At 36.3% G+C, this 18,240-nt stretch overlaps 3 protein-coding genes across 3 annotated transcripts; 1 reads left to right on the forward strand and 2 right to left on the reverse strand.

The window, feature by feature from the left end:
- Nucleotides 1-532: 532 nt before the first annotated feature.
- Nucleotides 533-5,359, forward strand: rnd3b (Rho family GTPase 3b). The gene is made up of 5 exons (XM_052566197.1): nucleotides 533-909; nucleotides 1,040-1,127; nucleotides 2,898-3,007; nucleotides 4,145-4,273; nucleotides 4,545-5,359. The coding sequence occupies exons 1-5, from the start codon at nucleotides 805-807 to the stop codon at nucleotides 4,788-4,790; spliced, it is 678 nt and encodes a 225-aa protein (XP_052422157.1). The 5' UTR covers nucleotides 533-804; the 3' UTR covers nucleotides 4,791-5,359.
- Nucleotides 5,360-5,957: 598 nt separating this feature from the next.
- LOC127965339 (sterol 26-hydroxylase, mitochondrial) lies at nucleotides 5,958-13,457 on the reverse strand. Its single transcript, XM_052566110.1, has 9 exons — nucleotides 13,128-13,457; nucleotides 12,557-12,747; nucleotides 11,652-11,851; nucleotides 10,759-10,956; nucleotides 8,388-8,551; nucleotides 8,088-8,254; nucleotides 7,349-7,430; nucleotides 7,034-7,237; nucleotides 5,958-6,614 (listed from the first exon to the last, which is right to left on the reverse strand). The coding sequence occupies exons 1-9, from the start codon at nucleotides 13,347-13,349 to the stop codon at nucleotides 6,459-6,461; spliced, it is 1,584 nt and encodes a 527-aa protein (XP_052422070.1). The 5' UTR covers nucleotides 13,350-13,457; the 3' UTR covers nucleotides 5,958-6,458.
- A 1,561-nt stretch (nucleotides 13,458-15,018) lies between these two features.
- Nucleotides 15,019-18,209, reverse strand: LOC127965340 (ELL-associated factor 2). Its single transcript, XM_052566111.1, has 6 exons — nucleotides 17,978-18,209; nucleotides 17,228-17,322; nucleotides 16,986-17,122; nucleotides 16,715-16,878; nucleotides 16,048-16,263; nucleotides 15,019-15,961 (listed from the first exon to the last, which is right to left on the reverse strand). The coding sequence occupies exons 1-6, from the start codon at nucleotides 18,078-18,080 to the stop codon at nucleotides 15,912-15,914; spliced, it is 765 nt and encodes a 254-aa protein (XP_052422071.1). The 5' UTR covers nucleotides 18,081-18,209; the 3' UTR covers nucleotides 15,019-15,911.
- Nucleotides 18,210-18,240: the final 31 nt, after the last annotated feature.

Below are 18,240 nucleotides of genomic sequence, written 5' to 3' on the forward strand. Positions count from 1 at the left end.
ATAAAGCAGCACAACTGTTTTCATCATTGATAATGAGAAAAAAATATTTACTGAGCAAGAAAATCAGCATATTAGATAATTTATGAAACATCATGTGAAACTGCAGACTGGAGTAGGTTGTTAAAATGTAACTTTGTCAACACGAGAATAAATACGTTTTTTTTATATATATATATATCCAATTACAGACAGTTATTTTTAATTGTAACTGTATACTATTTTATAATATTACTGTCTTCATTTTTGTTCAAATACAAGTTGCCAAGACGAGGCTTCTCTTATGGACCACACGGTGTAACTAACAGTTTTTAGTTAAAAAGGTTTCATATTTAGACTACTGGCTGTTTAATTGATCACTACCCAGACGTATGTTATATCTGTAACTACATCTGTGTTCACTTATGTTATTGACAAAATCACATCTCTATAGCAGAGTTTGTCTCTTTCTCGCGTTGGAGCGCGCAGGAATGTGAGCTGACGCGAGGGGCGGTCTCGCGCTGCGCTCATCACTCAAGTATGTGTATATTTCACTGAGTTGTCCAGATCGACGCGAGAAGCGTTTTACTTCTCAGAGCAGCGGACAGACTAGAGGATGCGCGTGAGCCTGTACTGAGAGCCGAGGTTCAGCTTTACACATACCTCACCTTTATCACAACCTGAAGAGCACTGAGGACAACCAGAGTACTTTGAGCAGAGAGTAGTGGACTATTTCTCTCGTACTGTAACATGGACCGACTGCAGACTCGAGGTCAACCGGTTGATGTTCAGCGACAGTGAATGAAGATGAGGTTCAGTTAGTCCATAATGGATCACCATCACGATCTGAAATGTAAAATAGTTGTGGTCGGAGACACTCAGTGTGGGAAGACGTCTTTGCTGAATGTTTTTGCCAAAGACTCCTTTCCAGAGGTTTGTAGAGAAAAGCCTATGAACATGAATTCGATTTTAAATGTCATTGGTGCAAAACGTAGGTTAAGTTTTAGCCCTGAATTAATAGTTTTGTTTAGTTAAATATCAAACTTTTGCTTTTCTCTCTCAGAACTATGTTCCTACAGTGTTTGAGAACTACACAGCCAGTTTTGAGGTGGACACATTGAGAGTTGAGCTCAGTCTTTGGGATACTTCAGGTAAGAGGAGGAAAAGCCATTTGATTGAGCTAATTTGATGTCTCTGAGGACATTAAATTAGAGATTTTTATCCAAGCTTCCATCGTATGCCTCCACACACATTCACATAGGCCTATGTATTTCTTAGTCGTTATAGAAACTGTAATGCATTTTTTTTTGTGGGCTTTGTGGGCTATGTGATGGATTTTTCTAAAGGCCATGAACCTCCTCCCATTTCTGGTGGACTGGGACTGGGTGAGGACCACAGAGATTTTTGTTAGAGTTATATGATTCATCTGTAGGCGAATGAAATTCATAAGTAGAAATCGTGCATATGTGGGATGATGAGGTTGAAGGAGACTGAGCAGTTAAGCGAAGGAGCAAACATTTAAAAGTGAGTGTTAATGGACAATTTTCATATTTTATTAACATAGCTACAAAAATGAAGGTTTTAGTTTCGACTTGGGTTCAGGTTTTCCTTATCAAAATCAATGTTTGTAAGGATTTTAGAGGGTATAGTAATCTAGCCCAATCCAGTTAATACAGACTCACCGTGGATTGTCCATGATGTTTTTCACAGCAGACTCACTCTTGTCTCCCACACTTCTAGAATGACTCAGATGAATGTTGTTAATGTTAGGTAATACTATTCTCAAAATAAACTACAGATATGTAGGTAGTATGTGATTGTAGCACGATTTCTTACAACATAGTTGTTTGTATATCGTGAAATCTGTTTATATATGTAATCTGAATTTACAGTTATCATCTTTTGCCTCCTCATCTACGTTTTTGTAAGCAGCCCATGAAGCTGCTCGCCATCCTTTTATCAGAAATCGCCAGACATTTCAAAATGAGACCTTTAAATATTTCAGTAATGATGGCTAATGATCTGAGGTTTGAACTCATTTCAAGCCCTACAAACTTTCTAGAGCAGATTCAACACTCCTCCCAGAATAGCACTGTAACCTAATTTACTGGGCTTGGATCATGAGAACATGTGCTGTCTTCCTATAGCGGGACAGTGACTTGCTCAGGGACCCCCGCAGAAAATCAACCAGTGTCAGTCACTCACAGTGACACTTTCAATAAATAAATAGATAAGAAAAATATTCTTTACTTTTCACTTTTAATTATTAGACTTTATTCAAAGATTTTTTTTAATGTCAAACAACAGTAGTGTTTCTACAATATGCATGCTATAAATGAACATAAAAGAAAAGAGAGAAAAAAAAGTACTCCTCACTGATGACTTTCCATGGATTCTGACACACTGCACTGAGTAGCCATGTCCGCCAGAAGCTTTTATTTATGATTTTAGTTTTATAAAAAAAAATTCAACTTAAAATTATTTTGGTAATTGAAATAAAGCTTAAATAAAATAATAAACCAAATAAAATAATAAAGCTTGAATAAAAACAGATTAAAGCTAAACAGAAATATAAACAAATAACTAAAATGACAAAAGCACAAAACATTTTTTAAAACTCAAAATAAATCGCAATTAAAAAGGACAAAAGAAAGCTATAATATAAAGGAAAAATGTATAGTAAAAGTGCATAAGGCTGTTAAAGATTTTGATAGATTGTGAGTTTCAATAAGAGTTAATTGCCATGGTTCAACAAAGTAGAATAAACCAAAAGCAATATACCTTAAACAATTCAGCTGCAGAAATATATCAGATATATATATATTTTTTTTTTTTCCATTGTACTGTTATTGCACACATTTATTTGTTTATGTAAAGTAATAATTTATTTCTTAGTACAGTGTTTTTGTGTCTATTTGCAGGGTCTCAGTACTATGACAACGTGCGCCCCCTCTCTTACCCAGACGCTGATGCAGTCCTCATCTGTTTTGATATCGGTCGGCCGGAGACTCTGGAGAATGTGCTAAGGAAGGTAAGCTGATTTTAAAGACATTTGTTCCTCAGTGCTGAATGTTTATAAACTGTTGTAGCTCTGAATTGTGGTTGGGATATTGTCACAAGCCCTGTCTTTGTAGCAATGAGAACAAATCTCCAGACATCTGAGAGGAGAGTCCAGTGAATGTGTGGGAGGGAGGGCTTTGATCCTTTGACTATCACATGAGGGGGAGAACCACAACCAGTAAGAGCTTGTTTACGGTGGGTCTCAGAATCAGAGAGCCTTTGTGCCACTGAAGGCTTTGGAACCTCTGATGTCATTGGTAGACGAGAGTTTTCGAGAGAGCAAGAATGAGCTGTTTTGGGGTGCTTTGGTGTTGGTGCTGACTATAGTGATCTGTGCCGACTCAAAGCTGATGTCACCTGGAGTGATTCTAGGACTGCAGTCACTATACTGTATGCTAGGGTTCTCCACTGGCTAGAAGGGAAAATAAATGTGTGTTAGTATCTGGTCATGTCACAGAGTCATGAAGAACAATCATCACACTGCTGGGATAACAAACATGGATTAGAATCACTGGATATCATATAAACTTTGGAGAAAGGAATTTGTGGGGCTTGTCATTTTCCAAATAAACAGCTCAATCCAGTATTATACAGGAAAAAAACACTTAGTATTACTGATATTATATTATTTATTTGAATAAAATTGCAATACACTGAATATTCAGACATATTATTTAAAAAAAAAAGTGATTTCCTGTTTTTATTTTAACACTACTTCTTAAACTTAAATAAACATTTCTAAATTTCAATTAAGAAAATAATATTTATACTTTATAATTTGCTTTATTTTATATATATATATATATATATATATATATATATATATATATATATATATATATGTGTGTGTGTATATATATGTGTTAATACTTTATAATTTGCTTTATTTTATATATATATATATATATATATATATATATATATATATATGTGTGTGTGTGTATATATATGTGTATATATATATATATATATATATATATATATATATATATATATATATATATATATACACTGTATATATAATAGTAACAAGTAATATCAGAATTTTGTAAAGTATGTATGCTTTTATAATTGTCATCAATCTAACACTACGTTTTAAATCCTGTAGTGGAAGGGAGAAATCGAAGAATTCTGTCCCAATACTAAAGTGCTGTTGGTTGGATGCAAGTCAGACCTGCGTGCAGACCTGGCTACATTTGTGCAGCTGTCCAATGACATTCCTTCATCGTATGACCAGGTGAGTAAAGAATATTTTACACCTTTAATGAAAGAAAAAGAACACATGCAACATATCATTTCAAAACCTTGTACTAGAAAATATTGCAGTTAGATCCTTAGCATAGTATTTGAAGTGTCATGGTGTTAGTAGATGCTAAAGTATCTTTAACAAAGGAGCTCTTAAACTGTACCTTAAATCTAACATAGATTACCGTAGCAGACCGCCTGCAGTAAAACACGGCAGACTTTAAGTATTTAAGTATAAAGTCATTTTTGACTATTTGTTTCAGGGTTCAAACATGGCCAAACTGATCTCGGCCCCTTACATCGAGTGCTCAGCGCAGCAGTCGGAGAACAGTGTGAAGGACATTTTTCACATAGCCACACTGGCATGCATCAGTAAAAACAACAAGAATGCTAAGCGCATCAAGTCCAGCAGAGCCACCAAGAGGACGACACGTGTATCTAACAGGTCTGAGCTAGACTCAGTGTCACGTCGACACAAGACCAAGGCAAAAACCTGCACAGTCATGTGATTTTAGAAGCCACTTCATCTGCATGCATTCCTTCTCCTATCAGGATTCCTTCTAAAATTCATGGGGGACATGAACTGAAGGGAAATATTTTGCACTTCCGTAGAATCACAGTATGTACGACTGAGTCAGTGTCTGATGATGTCAGTCATTAATGATGATGCAGTCTGTTCTCCCCATTTCAAAGCACCTCAGAACATAATAAAACACCTAAAGCAGGGAAAATGTTCCTAATGCTGCCAAATGAGCACTTGTAACTTTGTAGAAGCTGTCCAAAGAAGAATTTCCTCCGGATTTTGTTTTGTTCTAATATTTCATTGCAACCTTCCCCAGTTTATGGATGTAACTAACTTGTATCAAAACATGGTCCGTGCTGCTAACCTGTACAATCAGACCTGACTGTGCCAAAAAGTGTCAAATAATGTCATATATAATACATTATAGGTATTTTTTTTCTATGAGATATTAATACAAGTCAATAAATTGAGCATACCTGTCAAAAACTGTTGTTAACTCACATCATTATATACAAATACATCCCAAACAACATAAAAAACTTTCTCGTATGACGATTTTAGAGTTTGCCTGTATTCTTTTGGGATAGTTCACTCATCATTCACTCACCCTCAAGTTATTCCAAACGTTTTTTCCACAAAAGAAGATATTTTATAGAATTATGGTGACCAAACGGTTACCACTAGCCATTCGCTTTCATAGTATGGAGCTATAAATATGAAAGTCAATGGGAACCTTATTAATGTTTGTTCACGAAAGCAGGAGAATAATAATGGCTATACTGATAGATGTATCAACGAATCACGGATTGTGATTTGTTTATTTAAATGTAAGCTACATGAAACGTCCTTAGTTCACACTGGCAACTTTCTAGTGCATTAAGTTTGATGCAACACTACCATCTGCTGGATATATTTGGTAAATCAGGTACATTGGGAAATATGAAAACACTGTGTGCTACAAAAAAATATATTTTACTGAAAGATTAAGAAATCAAAAGGCAAATCATCTGCAGAATAATCTTTTAGAGAGAAGGAGAATGCAAATGGGTGATGGGCTTGCAAAATCTATTTCATGGTGAATTTATTTTAAAAGTAGGGATAGAAAAAAATGGAAACATTTCGAAGTGGAACAAAAACAGAAATGAGTAAAAGCTGGAATATTTCAATTTATTGCATTTACAATTCTCACTCACATGGGAGCATCATTGGAGTTTGCGTTCAGATTGAAACTAAACTAGAGAGACAGGTGTTAGAGTGTGGTCAATTATTAATATTATTCTTACTGTATTCTCACCAGCAAGAACCATGTAACCTAAATTAGATAAATTAAATTGAAATATTAATTTCCTCTAAAAACAAAAATAAAATATTTTATTGAAAAATGAAGGTGCATTCACAAAAAAAAAAGTTGACATTTTTTGTAAAAGATCAAAAATCCTCTCATCTGACACTAATATTAATACATTACATTAATTACAAAGACATTAATTAACATGTATTAAAACAACAAAATTTGTACATTTACAGTATACTGTATAACAACAGTAAAATAAGTGTTATTTTAAATAAAAATAGAGTACAGTCAATAATAAAAATAAAAACAGTCAAGTAAACATCATCTAAAAGCAAACTGCTTTGAAAAGTGCACAGTTATTTATACAGAAGCATTTGCTTTGACGGGCTCCTCTTGCTCCTTTTGCCTGTCAATAAACTGCAGGTCAATGGATGTGGCCGGGACCAGCAGAGTTCGTGTGATCGGCTTCACAGTCCTTCCTGAAGGGTCTGGACGCACTTCATAATGTTTAATTAACTGCAAAAAGTAAAAAAAAAAAAAGAAATGAAGGCATATTGACGTTAACATGCACGGTTTATTCAAGTTTAAAGTTAATCACAGGAAACATGCTGAATAATCTTAGTTACTCATTGATAAGCAGGACTATCTCTGTAATAGTGGAGGAGGTTGAGGAGACCAAAGGTGAAGGACTGAAGATTAGGCAAGGATCCAAAACAGACACAGCTAAACTGGGTCAGGAAAATCACAGCTGACATACATGGGTTTTATACTATTTAAACCCATTAAAATATTTAAAATCAGAACCTGAATCCATATTTTCAATGTGGCCTCAGACTTCTGAGCCTTCACTTTATATTTTACAGAAGTAAAACTCTGTAAGGTACAAGAACTTCTCTTCATTTTGTAACAGAAACAACTGTGAAATGTGTTCTTACGCGGGACAAGAGGAGGTACATCTCCAGTTCAGCCACTCTGCGGCCCAGGCAGGCGCGGATGCCAAAGCCAAACGGCACAGACCCGAAGGGATGCTGGTTTAACTGCTTCTCCCCCCGGATCCAGCGCTGAGGGAGGAAGGCAGATGGATTGGGAAACACCTTCTCATCGTAGGACACTGCAAAGTGGCAGAGGTGGAAAAGAGTCTGGAAAACACAGCATAAACCGCGCTGATCAGTTTGGACATCTATTTACTGGTACCAAACTTAATGTACATCAGATTCCAGCTTTATTTGTTTTTAGAGACTTCAGCTTACATTTTTAGGGAAGAGGTGGCCACCCACCACTATTTCTCTTTCAGCAACGACACGAGCATTCCCAGGAACCACCGGATATAAACTGAGAAAACACGTTCGGAGGAGTCATTAGCAAGCTAACACAACACTGTTTTCATTACTTTGACATGATTTTCATGAAACAGTTAACCCAAAACTGTATATTTACTAAAAATGTACTCGCCCTCAGGCAGTCAATATGTAGTTGAGTTGTTTTCTTCATCAGAACATCCAGTATTTTGAGAAAATTAGCACCGCATCACTTGCTCACCAGTGAATCCTCTGCAGTGAATGGGTGCCGTGAGAATGAGAGTCCAAACAACTGATAAAAACATCACAATAATCCACAAGTTGACTGCTGCCCATGAATTAATGTTATGTGAAGTGAAATGTTTGTAATAAGCAAATACATTGTTAAGACATTTTTATTTTCAAACCATTGCTTCTAGCTAAAATATGAGTCCTTTAATCATAATACTACTTTCTTCAATTTCTCCACTGATTGACTAGAGCTTGTGATGTTTTTATCAGCTGTTTGGACTCTCATTCTGACGGCACCCATTCATTGCAGATGATCCAAAACCTGTTCTAAAGAAAAAACTAACTCATCAACATCTTCGACCGCCTGAGGGTGAGTGAATTTTAGCATCAATTTTAAGCAATGGGGTGAACTATCCCTTTAAATATATGTTTATAACAGTATAACTGAGAGATACTATACCGAAGAGTCTCTCTAATGATGGCCTTTAGTAATGGCATCCTGATAATGTCTTCACTGCAGGGCACTTTGTCACCCGGGCAGACACTGGTAATCTCCTCATACAGCTTCTGCTGGATCTCTGGCTCTCGTGCCAAGTGATAAAGCACCCAGGAAATAGTGTTTGATGTCTAAAATGAGCATGTATCAAAAAAGTAGAATCTCAAATACACTGCAAATACTACTGATGCTTATTTATTGCTTATGTGTTGTAAATGGCAAGATTAGAAATGCCTTGCCTCCGTAAAGAGTGAAGATACTTACAGTGTCGACTCCTGCCAGCAGAAGCTCAGTAATGCTTCCCAAAACCTCAGTGAAGGACATCTGTTCACTGGTCAGGAGGTGTGTGAGATACTCGCCCTCCACTGGCTGCCCATGTTTCACCCTTTCCTGAATCTCTGCCATCTTCTTCTGCACTAGTTCATCCGCTGTCCAAAAAAAATACAACTGCATATTTGAAGATGACTGGCATACTGTGACCTATTGAGTATAGTTTAACTAGAGACACTTTACAGTATTGTACAAATGTTTGGGGGATTTTTTAATGTTTAGTCTCTTATTCTCACAGACTGCATTTATTGGATATAAAATACAGTTAAAACAGTAACATAAATAATATAAGAATTCTACTTTTTTTTTTTAAACAACATAGAACCCAAATGCAAAAAAATGGGAAAAATCCAACCTTTTATTTAAGTACATTACTTTGGTGGTAAAACAAAAATCACACATTTAAGAAAAAAAAAAAAACTTGAAATCATGAGTCCCACAATTATTGGCACCCCTGATGTTTGTACAACCCCCTTTTGCCAACAAGACAGCCCTTAATCTCCTCCTATAACATTTCACAAGATTGGAGAACACAGAGAGAGGGATCTTTGACCATTCTTCTTTGCACAATCTTTCTAGATCATTCAGTGTCCTGGGTCCTCTCTTATGCACTCTCCTCTTTAGCTTGCCCCACAGGTTTTCGATTGGGTTGAGGTCTGGGGTCTTGAGTTTGTGCCTGCTGAACCATTTTTGTGTAGATTTTGGCACATGTTTTGGATCATTATCCTGCTGAAAGACCCAATGACGGCCCATCTTTCAAATGTCCTGGTAGTTCAAAGCGTACATAATGCCATGCACCCTAAAAAGGTTCCCAGGGCCTTTGGAAGAGAAGCAGCCCCACAGCATCACAGATCCTCCACCATACTTCACGGTGGGCATGCGGTGCTTTTCGGCTTACTCATCTTTTGTATTTCGCCAGAACCACTTATAGTGTTTGTTGCCAAAAAGCTCAATCTTAGTCTCATCTGACCAAAGCACACAATCCCAGTTGAAGTCCCAGTGCCGCTCAGCAAACTCCAGACGTTTACGTTTGTGAGTGTTTGTGAGAAAAGGCCTTTCCTTGCATGCCTCCCAAACAGCTTGTTGGCATGTAGAGAGTGTCTGATGGTTGTTTTGGAGACTTTGTGACCCCAAAATGCAACTCTTTGATGCAATTCTGTGATAGTCAGCTTAGGATTTTTTTTTTACTTCTCTTACCATCCTCCTCACTGTGCGTTGTGGCAAGATAAACTTGGGACCTCTTCCAGCCTTGTTTGTCACTGTTCCAGTTGTTTTAAACTTCTTAATGATTCCTCTGACTGTAGATACGGGCAAGTTAAGGCGAGTGGCTATTTTCTTGTAGCCATTGCCTGACTTATAAAGGTCGACACACATCTGCCTTACTTGAATGGTGTGTTCTCTTGTCTTTGCCATGTTGACAAATGGGTAAGAGAATTAGGCCTCTGTGTCACGTCATATTTATACCCCAGGTCATGAATTACTAATTAAAAGTTCATAGATACCCTGACCAACTTTAACAACTACAGAAAAATATATATTAAAAAAATCTATTAAATTTTCAGCAGAATTGTTAGGGGTGCCAATAATTTTTTTATTTGTGATTTATTTTTTAACACCAAAGTCATGTACTTAAATAAAAGTTTGGATTTTTTCTTTTTTTGCATTTGGGTTCTATGTTGTTTAAAAAAAATAGGATAATTTTTAGAAGTCCATGACCACATCTTAAACAGGGGTGCCAATAATTGTGGAGGGCACTGTATATATATATATAATATTTTAGATTATGATTATATATTTATATAATTATTAATATTAATTTAAAAAAAGTATATTTTAATATATCCATATATTTAATAAATCAATATATTTTAAAAATGTAATTTATTCCTGTGTTGGGAAAGCTGAATTTAGGACTCAAGAAACATTTCTTACTAATATTATCAATATTGAAAATATTTGTGCTGCTTAATATTTTTGTGGAAAGTATCAATAATTTATTTTTTCAGGTTTCTTTGATAAATAGAAAGTTAAAAAGAAACAGCATTTATTTGAAACAGAAATCTTTTGCAACATTATAAATGTCTTTACTGTCCCTTTTGATCAGTATAATGCAACTTTGCTGAATAAAAATATTAATTTACTTCATAAAAAAAAAAAAAACTTACCAATCCCAAACTTGTGCAAATAAACATTACAACAATGAAAAAAAGTTTTTCATAACAATATATATATATATATTTTTTTATATACATTTTATTTTTAAAACTTTATCTATTAAACATGAAAATAATAGTAATAGACTCACCAACTTTGAACAAATGGTCCCAAACAGCCACAAAATGCTTCCAAAAAGGCATGTAGGGCCAGAGAGATTTAGGGAACAGGATCACGATGGGAGAAAGACGAAACATTTCCCCAACAGAGAAGATAAACTTCTGTGTTTCTTGAGGAACCACTTCATTCAGACACCCCATACGAGTTTCAAACAACACTGAGCATATTCCTAATGAAGGAAAGACAAAAAAAAATTAATTTGACATGAACCGAGAGAAATGAACCAAGAGAAATGAACCAAGAGAAAACATTACCGTCTCCAGCCACAAGAGGGCGCTCTATTCTGCTCTGTTCTCCTGTAGTCTACACTGAAGACATAGAGCGCCCTCTCACAGCTGTAGACGGTAATGTTTTCTCTTGGTTCTTGGTTCTAAATAAATGCGACTTATAGTCCAGTGCGATTTATATATGTTTTTTCCTCATCATGATGTATTTTTGGACTGATGCGACTTATACTCAGGTGCGACTTATAGTCCGAAAAATACGGTATATATAAATAAATTATAGCGTATGTGTGTGTGCAATTATAAAAATACACAGGAACAAAATAATGCAATAATATTAGTACACAATCTTATCTTTAAGGCTCTAAATATTAGAGTGTAATTGCTTTCCATGTATTTTTATAACCCTAATCTATTAGACTAGTTTAACTAAAGTCAACTGCAGATGACCTGAAGCTATGAACTTGTCAAGGCCAATGCTCTTTATAGGATGGCCTCTCTTATCTAATGCATGAATGTGTGGCATTGACCCTTTGTACTCACCTGATTCATTAAAACTGCTAATACGTCTGCCTGGGAATGACTCTATGGCATAATTCAATATCTTGACCTTGAAATTTCTCAATATGTTATAGCCTACCTTCAAAGGCAAACTTGTAGAGTTCTCCTGCCACATCATACACCATAAGGCCGTTGCCTTTTGTTGTCCTAAGCTTTGCCACCTTCTCGATAAAGTCGCTCACCACACCATTAATGGCACTGGTGTACGAGGACACATGTTTGGGCTTTAGCATGCGGGGATTCAGGATGCTTCTAATGCGCTGCCACTCCGCTCCCATTCTGAAACAGGACAATAAATACATAATGAGTACTGTCATTTCTTTCAGCATAACGACTTTCTCATACATCTTTGCATGATAATTTGATAACAAAAAAAGTGGACATTTTATATTCGAAATATGTTCCAAACATTGCTCTCATGGTCAGTTTATAGATGACCTCTGAACACTGAATGAATAAGACCTCGTTTTTCTCATTTATGTTTGGAGGTTGTTATGGCTCCTCAAATCCAGTTTTCCCACTAACACTTGCATTTATCTTATCGTCTGCCTCAGTTGTCATCCTTCACAAAGATTTCAATGCAATTTCATTGTTCACTGTAAGATCTCAAAAACAATTCCCTATTCATTCCCACTAAAATGGGTTTAGCATACAAATTCCATTAGGTTTTGGTTTACTATTCAACGGACACAATGTGTGTCTTCAGTCATTACTCACTTTCTAAGTGTTCTGAGTGAGCCTAAGAGATTAACAGAGACACAGGGTGAAAAATACAGGCACACCTATAGGGCCATAACACTAAGCAATCAATTGCAAGCTCCTAGTTACTAATTGCATGTTCAGACGTGCACTACATTTGTGGCTTCATAACATCTGCACATTTTTATGTATACTTATGCAGCAGCACAATATGAGTGCAATCAATGCATTTAAATGACAGAGGAATGGTTTGCCAATAATACTGGGGTCTCCAGTGTTACTCACTCTGTGAGGGGTCCATAAGCATGATTCCGGAGTTTTCGGTAGCCTCTCCAGTGGGGCATGTCAGTACGGATGGGATGGCGACCCTCTTGCCGTAGAACCTGTTCTATGAGGTCTGCATTGGCCACATTAACAACAACCAGTGGTCCATATTTGGACTTCCAAAGGGGGCCGTAGATTTTGCTGTGCTCTATCTGCATTAATTACACATTTGAGTTTAAATAAAGATACATGTTACATATCATCATAATTAACTGCCCTTTAGGGTGTTGTTTAATATAGAAAAAACACACACACACACACACACACACACACACACACACACACACACACACACACTATCTATATGTATATCTATCTATCTATCTATCTATCTATATATGAAGAGTTCAGACGCAAAAGCCTTTAAATGTCATCTAAAATTTTAATCTAAAATTAAATATTATAATATATATTATTATATATATATATAAAACAACAATATAAAAACCAAACATAACTTTCCCGGCAGGAAAGTATACAATCATTTGGAGATTAAAAGTGTTCTTAACTGAACCTTCTTATGAATCTTTACCTGCATTTGATGTGTCGTTTGAAAATAACCTTTCCCAAAGAGCCAGTATAATGATGTCAGGAAGCTAGGACCATCCAAGTCGTCCATGGTTTGTGGTTTATCACCACCAGTTATTAATGTGCTGGTCGTCCGAGTGCAGAATACCGATGTCAGGCATTTTATTCCTCCGTAGTCCTGCTTGCATAAAAATAACGCAGATCTCAGCATTGAATTGAAAAGCATGTCTATTCTCGCAGTGCACAGTTCAGTCTGTACAATAGTCCTGTTAGAGCAGTGTGCTTCCTTGTAATGGCAGGGCGACTCTTAGCTCCTCTGCATATGAACTTATATAGCCACACTGCAAATGAACTTGTGTGAACTCGCTTATCGAGGGTAACTGTAGCCTGTTCCTGTTTAATGTCCACAACAAACATTTGCCTTCACGACAACCATTGTTTCTGCCAAAATACAACTATTACTACTATAAAATCGTAATAATCAACAATTTAAGAATAAGCACATTACAGGCGTATTACAGTAATTTTAAGTGAATGCACACTACCGATCAAAAAAAGTATCTCATGCTCATCAAGGCTGCATTTATTTATTTGACGTCTTCAGTGTCACATGATCCTTTCGAGATCGTTTCTAATATGCAGATTTAGAATAGAATGTTCAAAATAATAGTATTTGTTTGAAATATAAATATATATTTTGCAACAATAGGCTAATATGTAAAAGACTTAAATATAATTTCTGATCAATTAAATGCGGCAAAGAATGTGTTGAAGGCATTGGCCTTTTTCGGTGTTGCTACAGAAAGACCTTTTAAAATAAGTTAAATTATCTGAAATGTGTAAAGATTTTACCTGTTTTTTCATTATTATTACTTTTTGTAATGGTGTTAAAGGGGTAGTTCACCCAAAAATCCAAATTATGACATTATTAACTCACCCTGATGTCATTCCAAACCCGTGAGACCTCCGTTTATCGTCGGAACACAGTTTAAGATATTTTAGATTTAGTCTGAGTGCTCTCAGTCCCTCCATTAAAAAAAAAAAAACAATATCCCGGAGTAATTCATTTACTCAAACAGTACACTGACTGAACTGCTGTGAAGAGAGAACTGAAGATCAAAACCAAGCCGAGCCAGATAATGAACGAAATATTGACTTGTTCACGAGTCAAGAACCAGTTTCATCGGTTTTCACTCAGAGGGAGTGTCAGCCATGTTAAAAAAAAGTTAACAGCTTAAGTCATTTGCTATTTCTGGACCAAAATGTATTTTCGATGCTTCAAAAAATTCTAACCGACCCTCTGATGTCACATGGACTACTTTGATGATGTTTTTCTTACCTTTCTGGACATGGACAGTAGACTGTACACACAGTTTCAATGGAGGGACCTAGAGCTCTCGGACTAGATCTAAAATATCTTAAACTGTGTTCTGAAGATAAACGGAGGTCTCACAAGTTTGGAACGACATGAGGGTGCGTTATTAATGACATCATTTAGATTTTTGGGTGAACTAACCCTTTAAAAATCAACAACTTCATGTCCCCATGCATTGCACAATAGAGATACTGTTACAGGTAAGTACACACACACACACACACAAAATTTGCATACACACTTGCTCAGGGCCATAGTAACTTCACTTCAGAAACAACCTAATGCTTGTCAAACAGTTTCTTTAGTCCCAACAGAAAAGATGCATGTCTTATAAACCACTGCATAATGTTGAAAAAGATTTCAATATAATTAGAGCAATAATTCCTATCTCACAAATACTCAGTCAGACTTGAACAAGTTAATTCTGCCATAACTTGAAGGTCAATTAACATACTTTGCAGCTCAGATGCTGCTATATGATGATGTGCTGCTATATTGAGACAATAAAATGATCAACAAATAAACACCACAAAACAAATCTTTATTAGTCTACACACAATTTTAATGATCAAACCTCTCACAGAACTACATTTAACCACATCAGTCAACCCTGCTATAATAATGGCACGTCATATTTTGCAATTAGTGCTCAAGAAAGGTTGGCTAAGGACATCCTTTAAGAGTTTGAGTGTTGCTTTTGGGCCTTCCAGAGGCAGATAGTAAGACATACACAACACAGAGACTTCTACCTCTAAATAGAGATCATATTTTAGGGAACCCAAGCAGGAATAAAAAATAAATGGGTTTACTTCAATGTAAGAGAATGGGATGCATAGTCAAAATACACCTTATATACAAGGCACAGTTTGTCATGAACAAATGTCTCTGAATCAACAAAAGAGACAAATTCAAGTATTGCAGGTCGGCGAGATTGAGATCTGAGATTGAGCTTGGCATCTTAATGCACTAGGGCTCCTTAAGACTCCTTATAAAATGCTGCTAAATCACTTGTGCTTGAGGATGTTAAGCCTCAAAAAATATAGAGATGAAAAGAAGACCATGGTGATCTTTCTAAACAGCTATTTCACAAACAGATATAATACTATAACCTCTGGATAAGTAATTATAGCTCATTCCTATAAAACTAACATCTATGCAGTAGCATTCTCAACAAAATAAATACTTTTTCTTAATTTACTAATACAGCAAACCCCCCCAGCTATGTGTCCATTGGCACAGCTTGTGCTGATGCAAGTATTACTAAGAAACTGGGGGAAAGAAAAAAAAAGAAGAAGTCGTAACTGAGAAGTTGACAGGGATTTGGTTTCAGGTATCACAAAGTTTTAACTAGCAAATGTACTTCCTGAGCACCTGACCCTCTTTCAGCATCAGGTGTCCCACACATCATTGCGGTTAGTCATCGTCACTTTCACTCCCAGACTCACTCAACTGGAGATCATTTTCTGAAATAAATCGAAACATTGGTATATTAGACACATAAAACAGAGTGGCAGACCATCCAAGATCACCCAGAAGCCCTGAAACTCACTGAGTGTGTTCATGAAATGCTCGCTGCTTTCCTCCACACGGCTTTGAGAGGTGCTCTGGTGGGGAGCTGGGGCCACATTATGCGGGGGGCGATCCTCATCCTCGGAGTCACTGCTGCTGGAGCTGTCCCCGCTACTGGAGGAGGAGGAACTGTGGGAATCTGAGGAGCTGTCTCCGCTGCTCATCTGATCCATGACACGTGCCTCGGCCATCAGCTCTACACAAACACACAAAACTCAATTATCAGCAGTCATAACTGCAGTCTTCATGATCCATCAGAAATCATTCTAATATGCTGATTTGTTGCTCAATTGTTTAAAAAAAAACCCCACAATGTTAAAAAATAGTTGTGCTGCTTAATATTTTTGTAGAATCAACTTTTTTATGATTCTTTTATGAATTAATGTTTTTTTTTAAGTCTTTACTGTCATATTTGATCAATTTAATATATTTTTTCTAAATAAAAGTATTTATTTAAAAATAAAAATTATTTTTAAATATACTGACCCTAAACTTTTGAACAGTAATGTACTTTTGTCTGTTTTACCATTTCCACACATGCTTTTGGATTATGGCTCTATAATCAAGCTGGTGTCTTGCTGATTATACTGACTGAACTGATTAAAACCCTAATTTCAGTGTTTCCAGATACTGTCAAGACATAGTACCTCGCTCAATATCATCCATGGGGGGTGATGGAGACATTTTCTCCTTAGGAGGAGAGCTCTTGGTGCTGGATGGAGGCTTGTTTCCACTGCCGGTCTTCATCTGCTGACTCAGCCTGCTGGTTTGTTGCTCCAGCCGTGACTGAATCTTACTGCTTCCTTCAGCCCTGTAAGGAAATGCAAATACGACAATTTGTTTACTTTAATGCTTTAACGGAGTATAAAATGAAATAAATGATAAATCAATATGATTTGGAACACAAAAGCAGTATACCTGGTCTTCTTGACTGCAATGTTGCTGCTGAGTTTCTCCAGACGATACTCTCCTGTGTCATGGTTAACGATGAGAACACATTCTTTCATATAAGGCCTTTTGGAACCTTTAAATACGGTGACAGGTGTCGTGGATCCCTGTAGAGATTGATGGGAAAGAAGATTCCGATTTATCATCAATGTTACTGTACATACAAGGTTTTTTTGTTGTTGTTTTTGTGGAAGTAAGGTTACTTAACCTACCTCTAAGTTTGGTAGTGTGACTGTTACTTGCTCTCCTTTGCCCACTTCCAGCTCGCCCTCACATGTTGTGTCTATGGAGGCTGGTTTGAAATCATCTATGATCAGGAAGAAAACATTCATATTTCATAATAACCATGTGTGCAATTGCTGACATCAGAAGTAGTGTAGTGCCAATGCAGAACCTACAGAGGGCGCGTGTTTCCTATTGTGAAGGAAAGTCAATACTTTCTCATGAATTAATTTTAAACCACAGCATTTCAGAGTAAAGAAAATTGTTTTCGTTTGGGTAGGATTCCATTATAAGCGCATTTTTGCTTTTTTTTTATTATTGCCAAATAACATTAAAAAATGAGTTAACCAGATGCCATACAGCAAAAACTACTGGGCATGCGCACATCAATACGGCGTAATTTTTCCTCACACTGTACAACAATTACTATTTTTGCTGAATTATAAGAGGTAGGTTTAGGGTTGGGGTAGGTGTAGACGTTAATAAAACACAATTTAATATGTAGAATAATAAATGTATTGTTAGCTTCTGGTTTTTGCTCTATCCCTTCTAACGTTATCCACAACCGCAAGGTGGAAAAGCACAAAGCTGCCTTCTCATATGCCTGTGCACATTGTTTGAAAACAACTTATGGTTTCAGTATCAACGTAAAAAACAGACCCTTTTTTCAAAATATAATTTATTTTTATGTGTTTATATAAATATGCTAATAAAGAGATAATGTAAAACATGACACTTACATCGTACCGTGTGGAATGCACTTTTAGGTTGTTTCTCAAAGGTTTCGCCTAGTTTGAGCACGTGTTCTTGATTGTCAAAGTTTGAATATGCTGTTCCATTCATTCTAATCACAATTTTGTAATCATATGTTACCAGTTTTTAACTTTATGCTTGGTTCGATACCAACTACGGCAGAAATAGACACCTCACTTCTGGAGTATGGACCCGTTGCTTGCGCTTGCTACGCTGTGATTGGCTGTGTTTTCGGAGTTAGTCACGCTTC

This window comes from Carassius gibelio, chromosome B9, assembly GCF_023724105.1.
Source record: "Carassius gibelio isolate Cgi1373 ecotype wild population from Czech Republic chromosome B9, carGib1.2-hapl.c, whole genome shotgun sequence".
NCBI classification, from domain to species: Eukaryota; Metazoa; Chordata; class Actinopteri; order Cypriniformes; family Cyprinidae; genus Carassius; species Carassius gibelio.

What these genes read in the sequence shown, in the direction of transcription:
- rnd3b (XM_052566197.1), top strand. Translation starts at nt 805, where the DNA reads ATGGATCACCATCACGATCTGAAATGTAAAATAGTTGTGGTCGGAGAC. An exon ending in CCAAAGACTCCTTTCCAGAG is followed by an intron (nt 910 to 1,039) that starts GTTTGTAGAGAA and finishes TTTCTCTCTCAG; the next exon opens with AACTATGTTCCTACAGTGTT. An exon ending in CAGTCTTTGGGATACTTCAG is followed by an intron (nt 1,128 to 2,897) that starts GTAAGAGGAGGA and finishes GTCTATTTGCAG; the next exon opens with GGTCTCAGTACTATGACAAC.
- LOC127965339 (XM_052566110.1), bottom strand. Translation starts at nt 13,349, where the DNA reads ATGCTTTTCAATTCAATGCTGAGATCTGCGTTATTTTTATGCAAGCAG. An exon ending in AAACGACACATCAAATGCAG is followed by an intron (nt 12,748 to 13,127) that starts GTAAAGATTCAT and finishes TAATTAATGCAG; the next exon opens with ATAGAGCACAGCAAAATCTA. An exon ending in GCCACCTCTTCCCTAAAAAT is followed by an intron (nt 7,238 to 7,348) that starts GTAAGCTGAAGT and finishes TGTGTTTTCCAG; the next exon opens with ACTCTTTTCCACCTCTGCCA.
- LOC127965340 (XM_052566111.1), bottom strand. Translation starts at nt 18,080, where the DNA reads ATGAATGGAACAGCATATTCAAACTTTGACAATCAAGAACACGTGCTC. An exon ending in TCACACTACCAAACTTAGAG is followed by an intron (nt 17,123 to 17,227) that starts GTAGGTTAAGTA and finishes CAATCTCTACAG; the next exon opens with GGATCCACGACACCTGTCAC. An exon ending in GCATTTCATGAACACACTCA is followed by an intron (nt 15,962 to 16,047) that starts GTGAGTTTCAGG and finishes GATTTATTTCAG; the next exon opens with AAAATGATCTCCAGTTGAGT.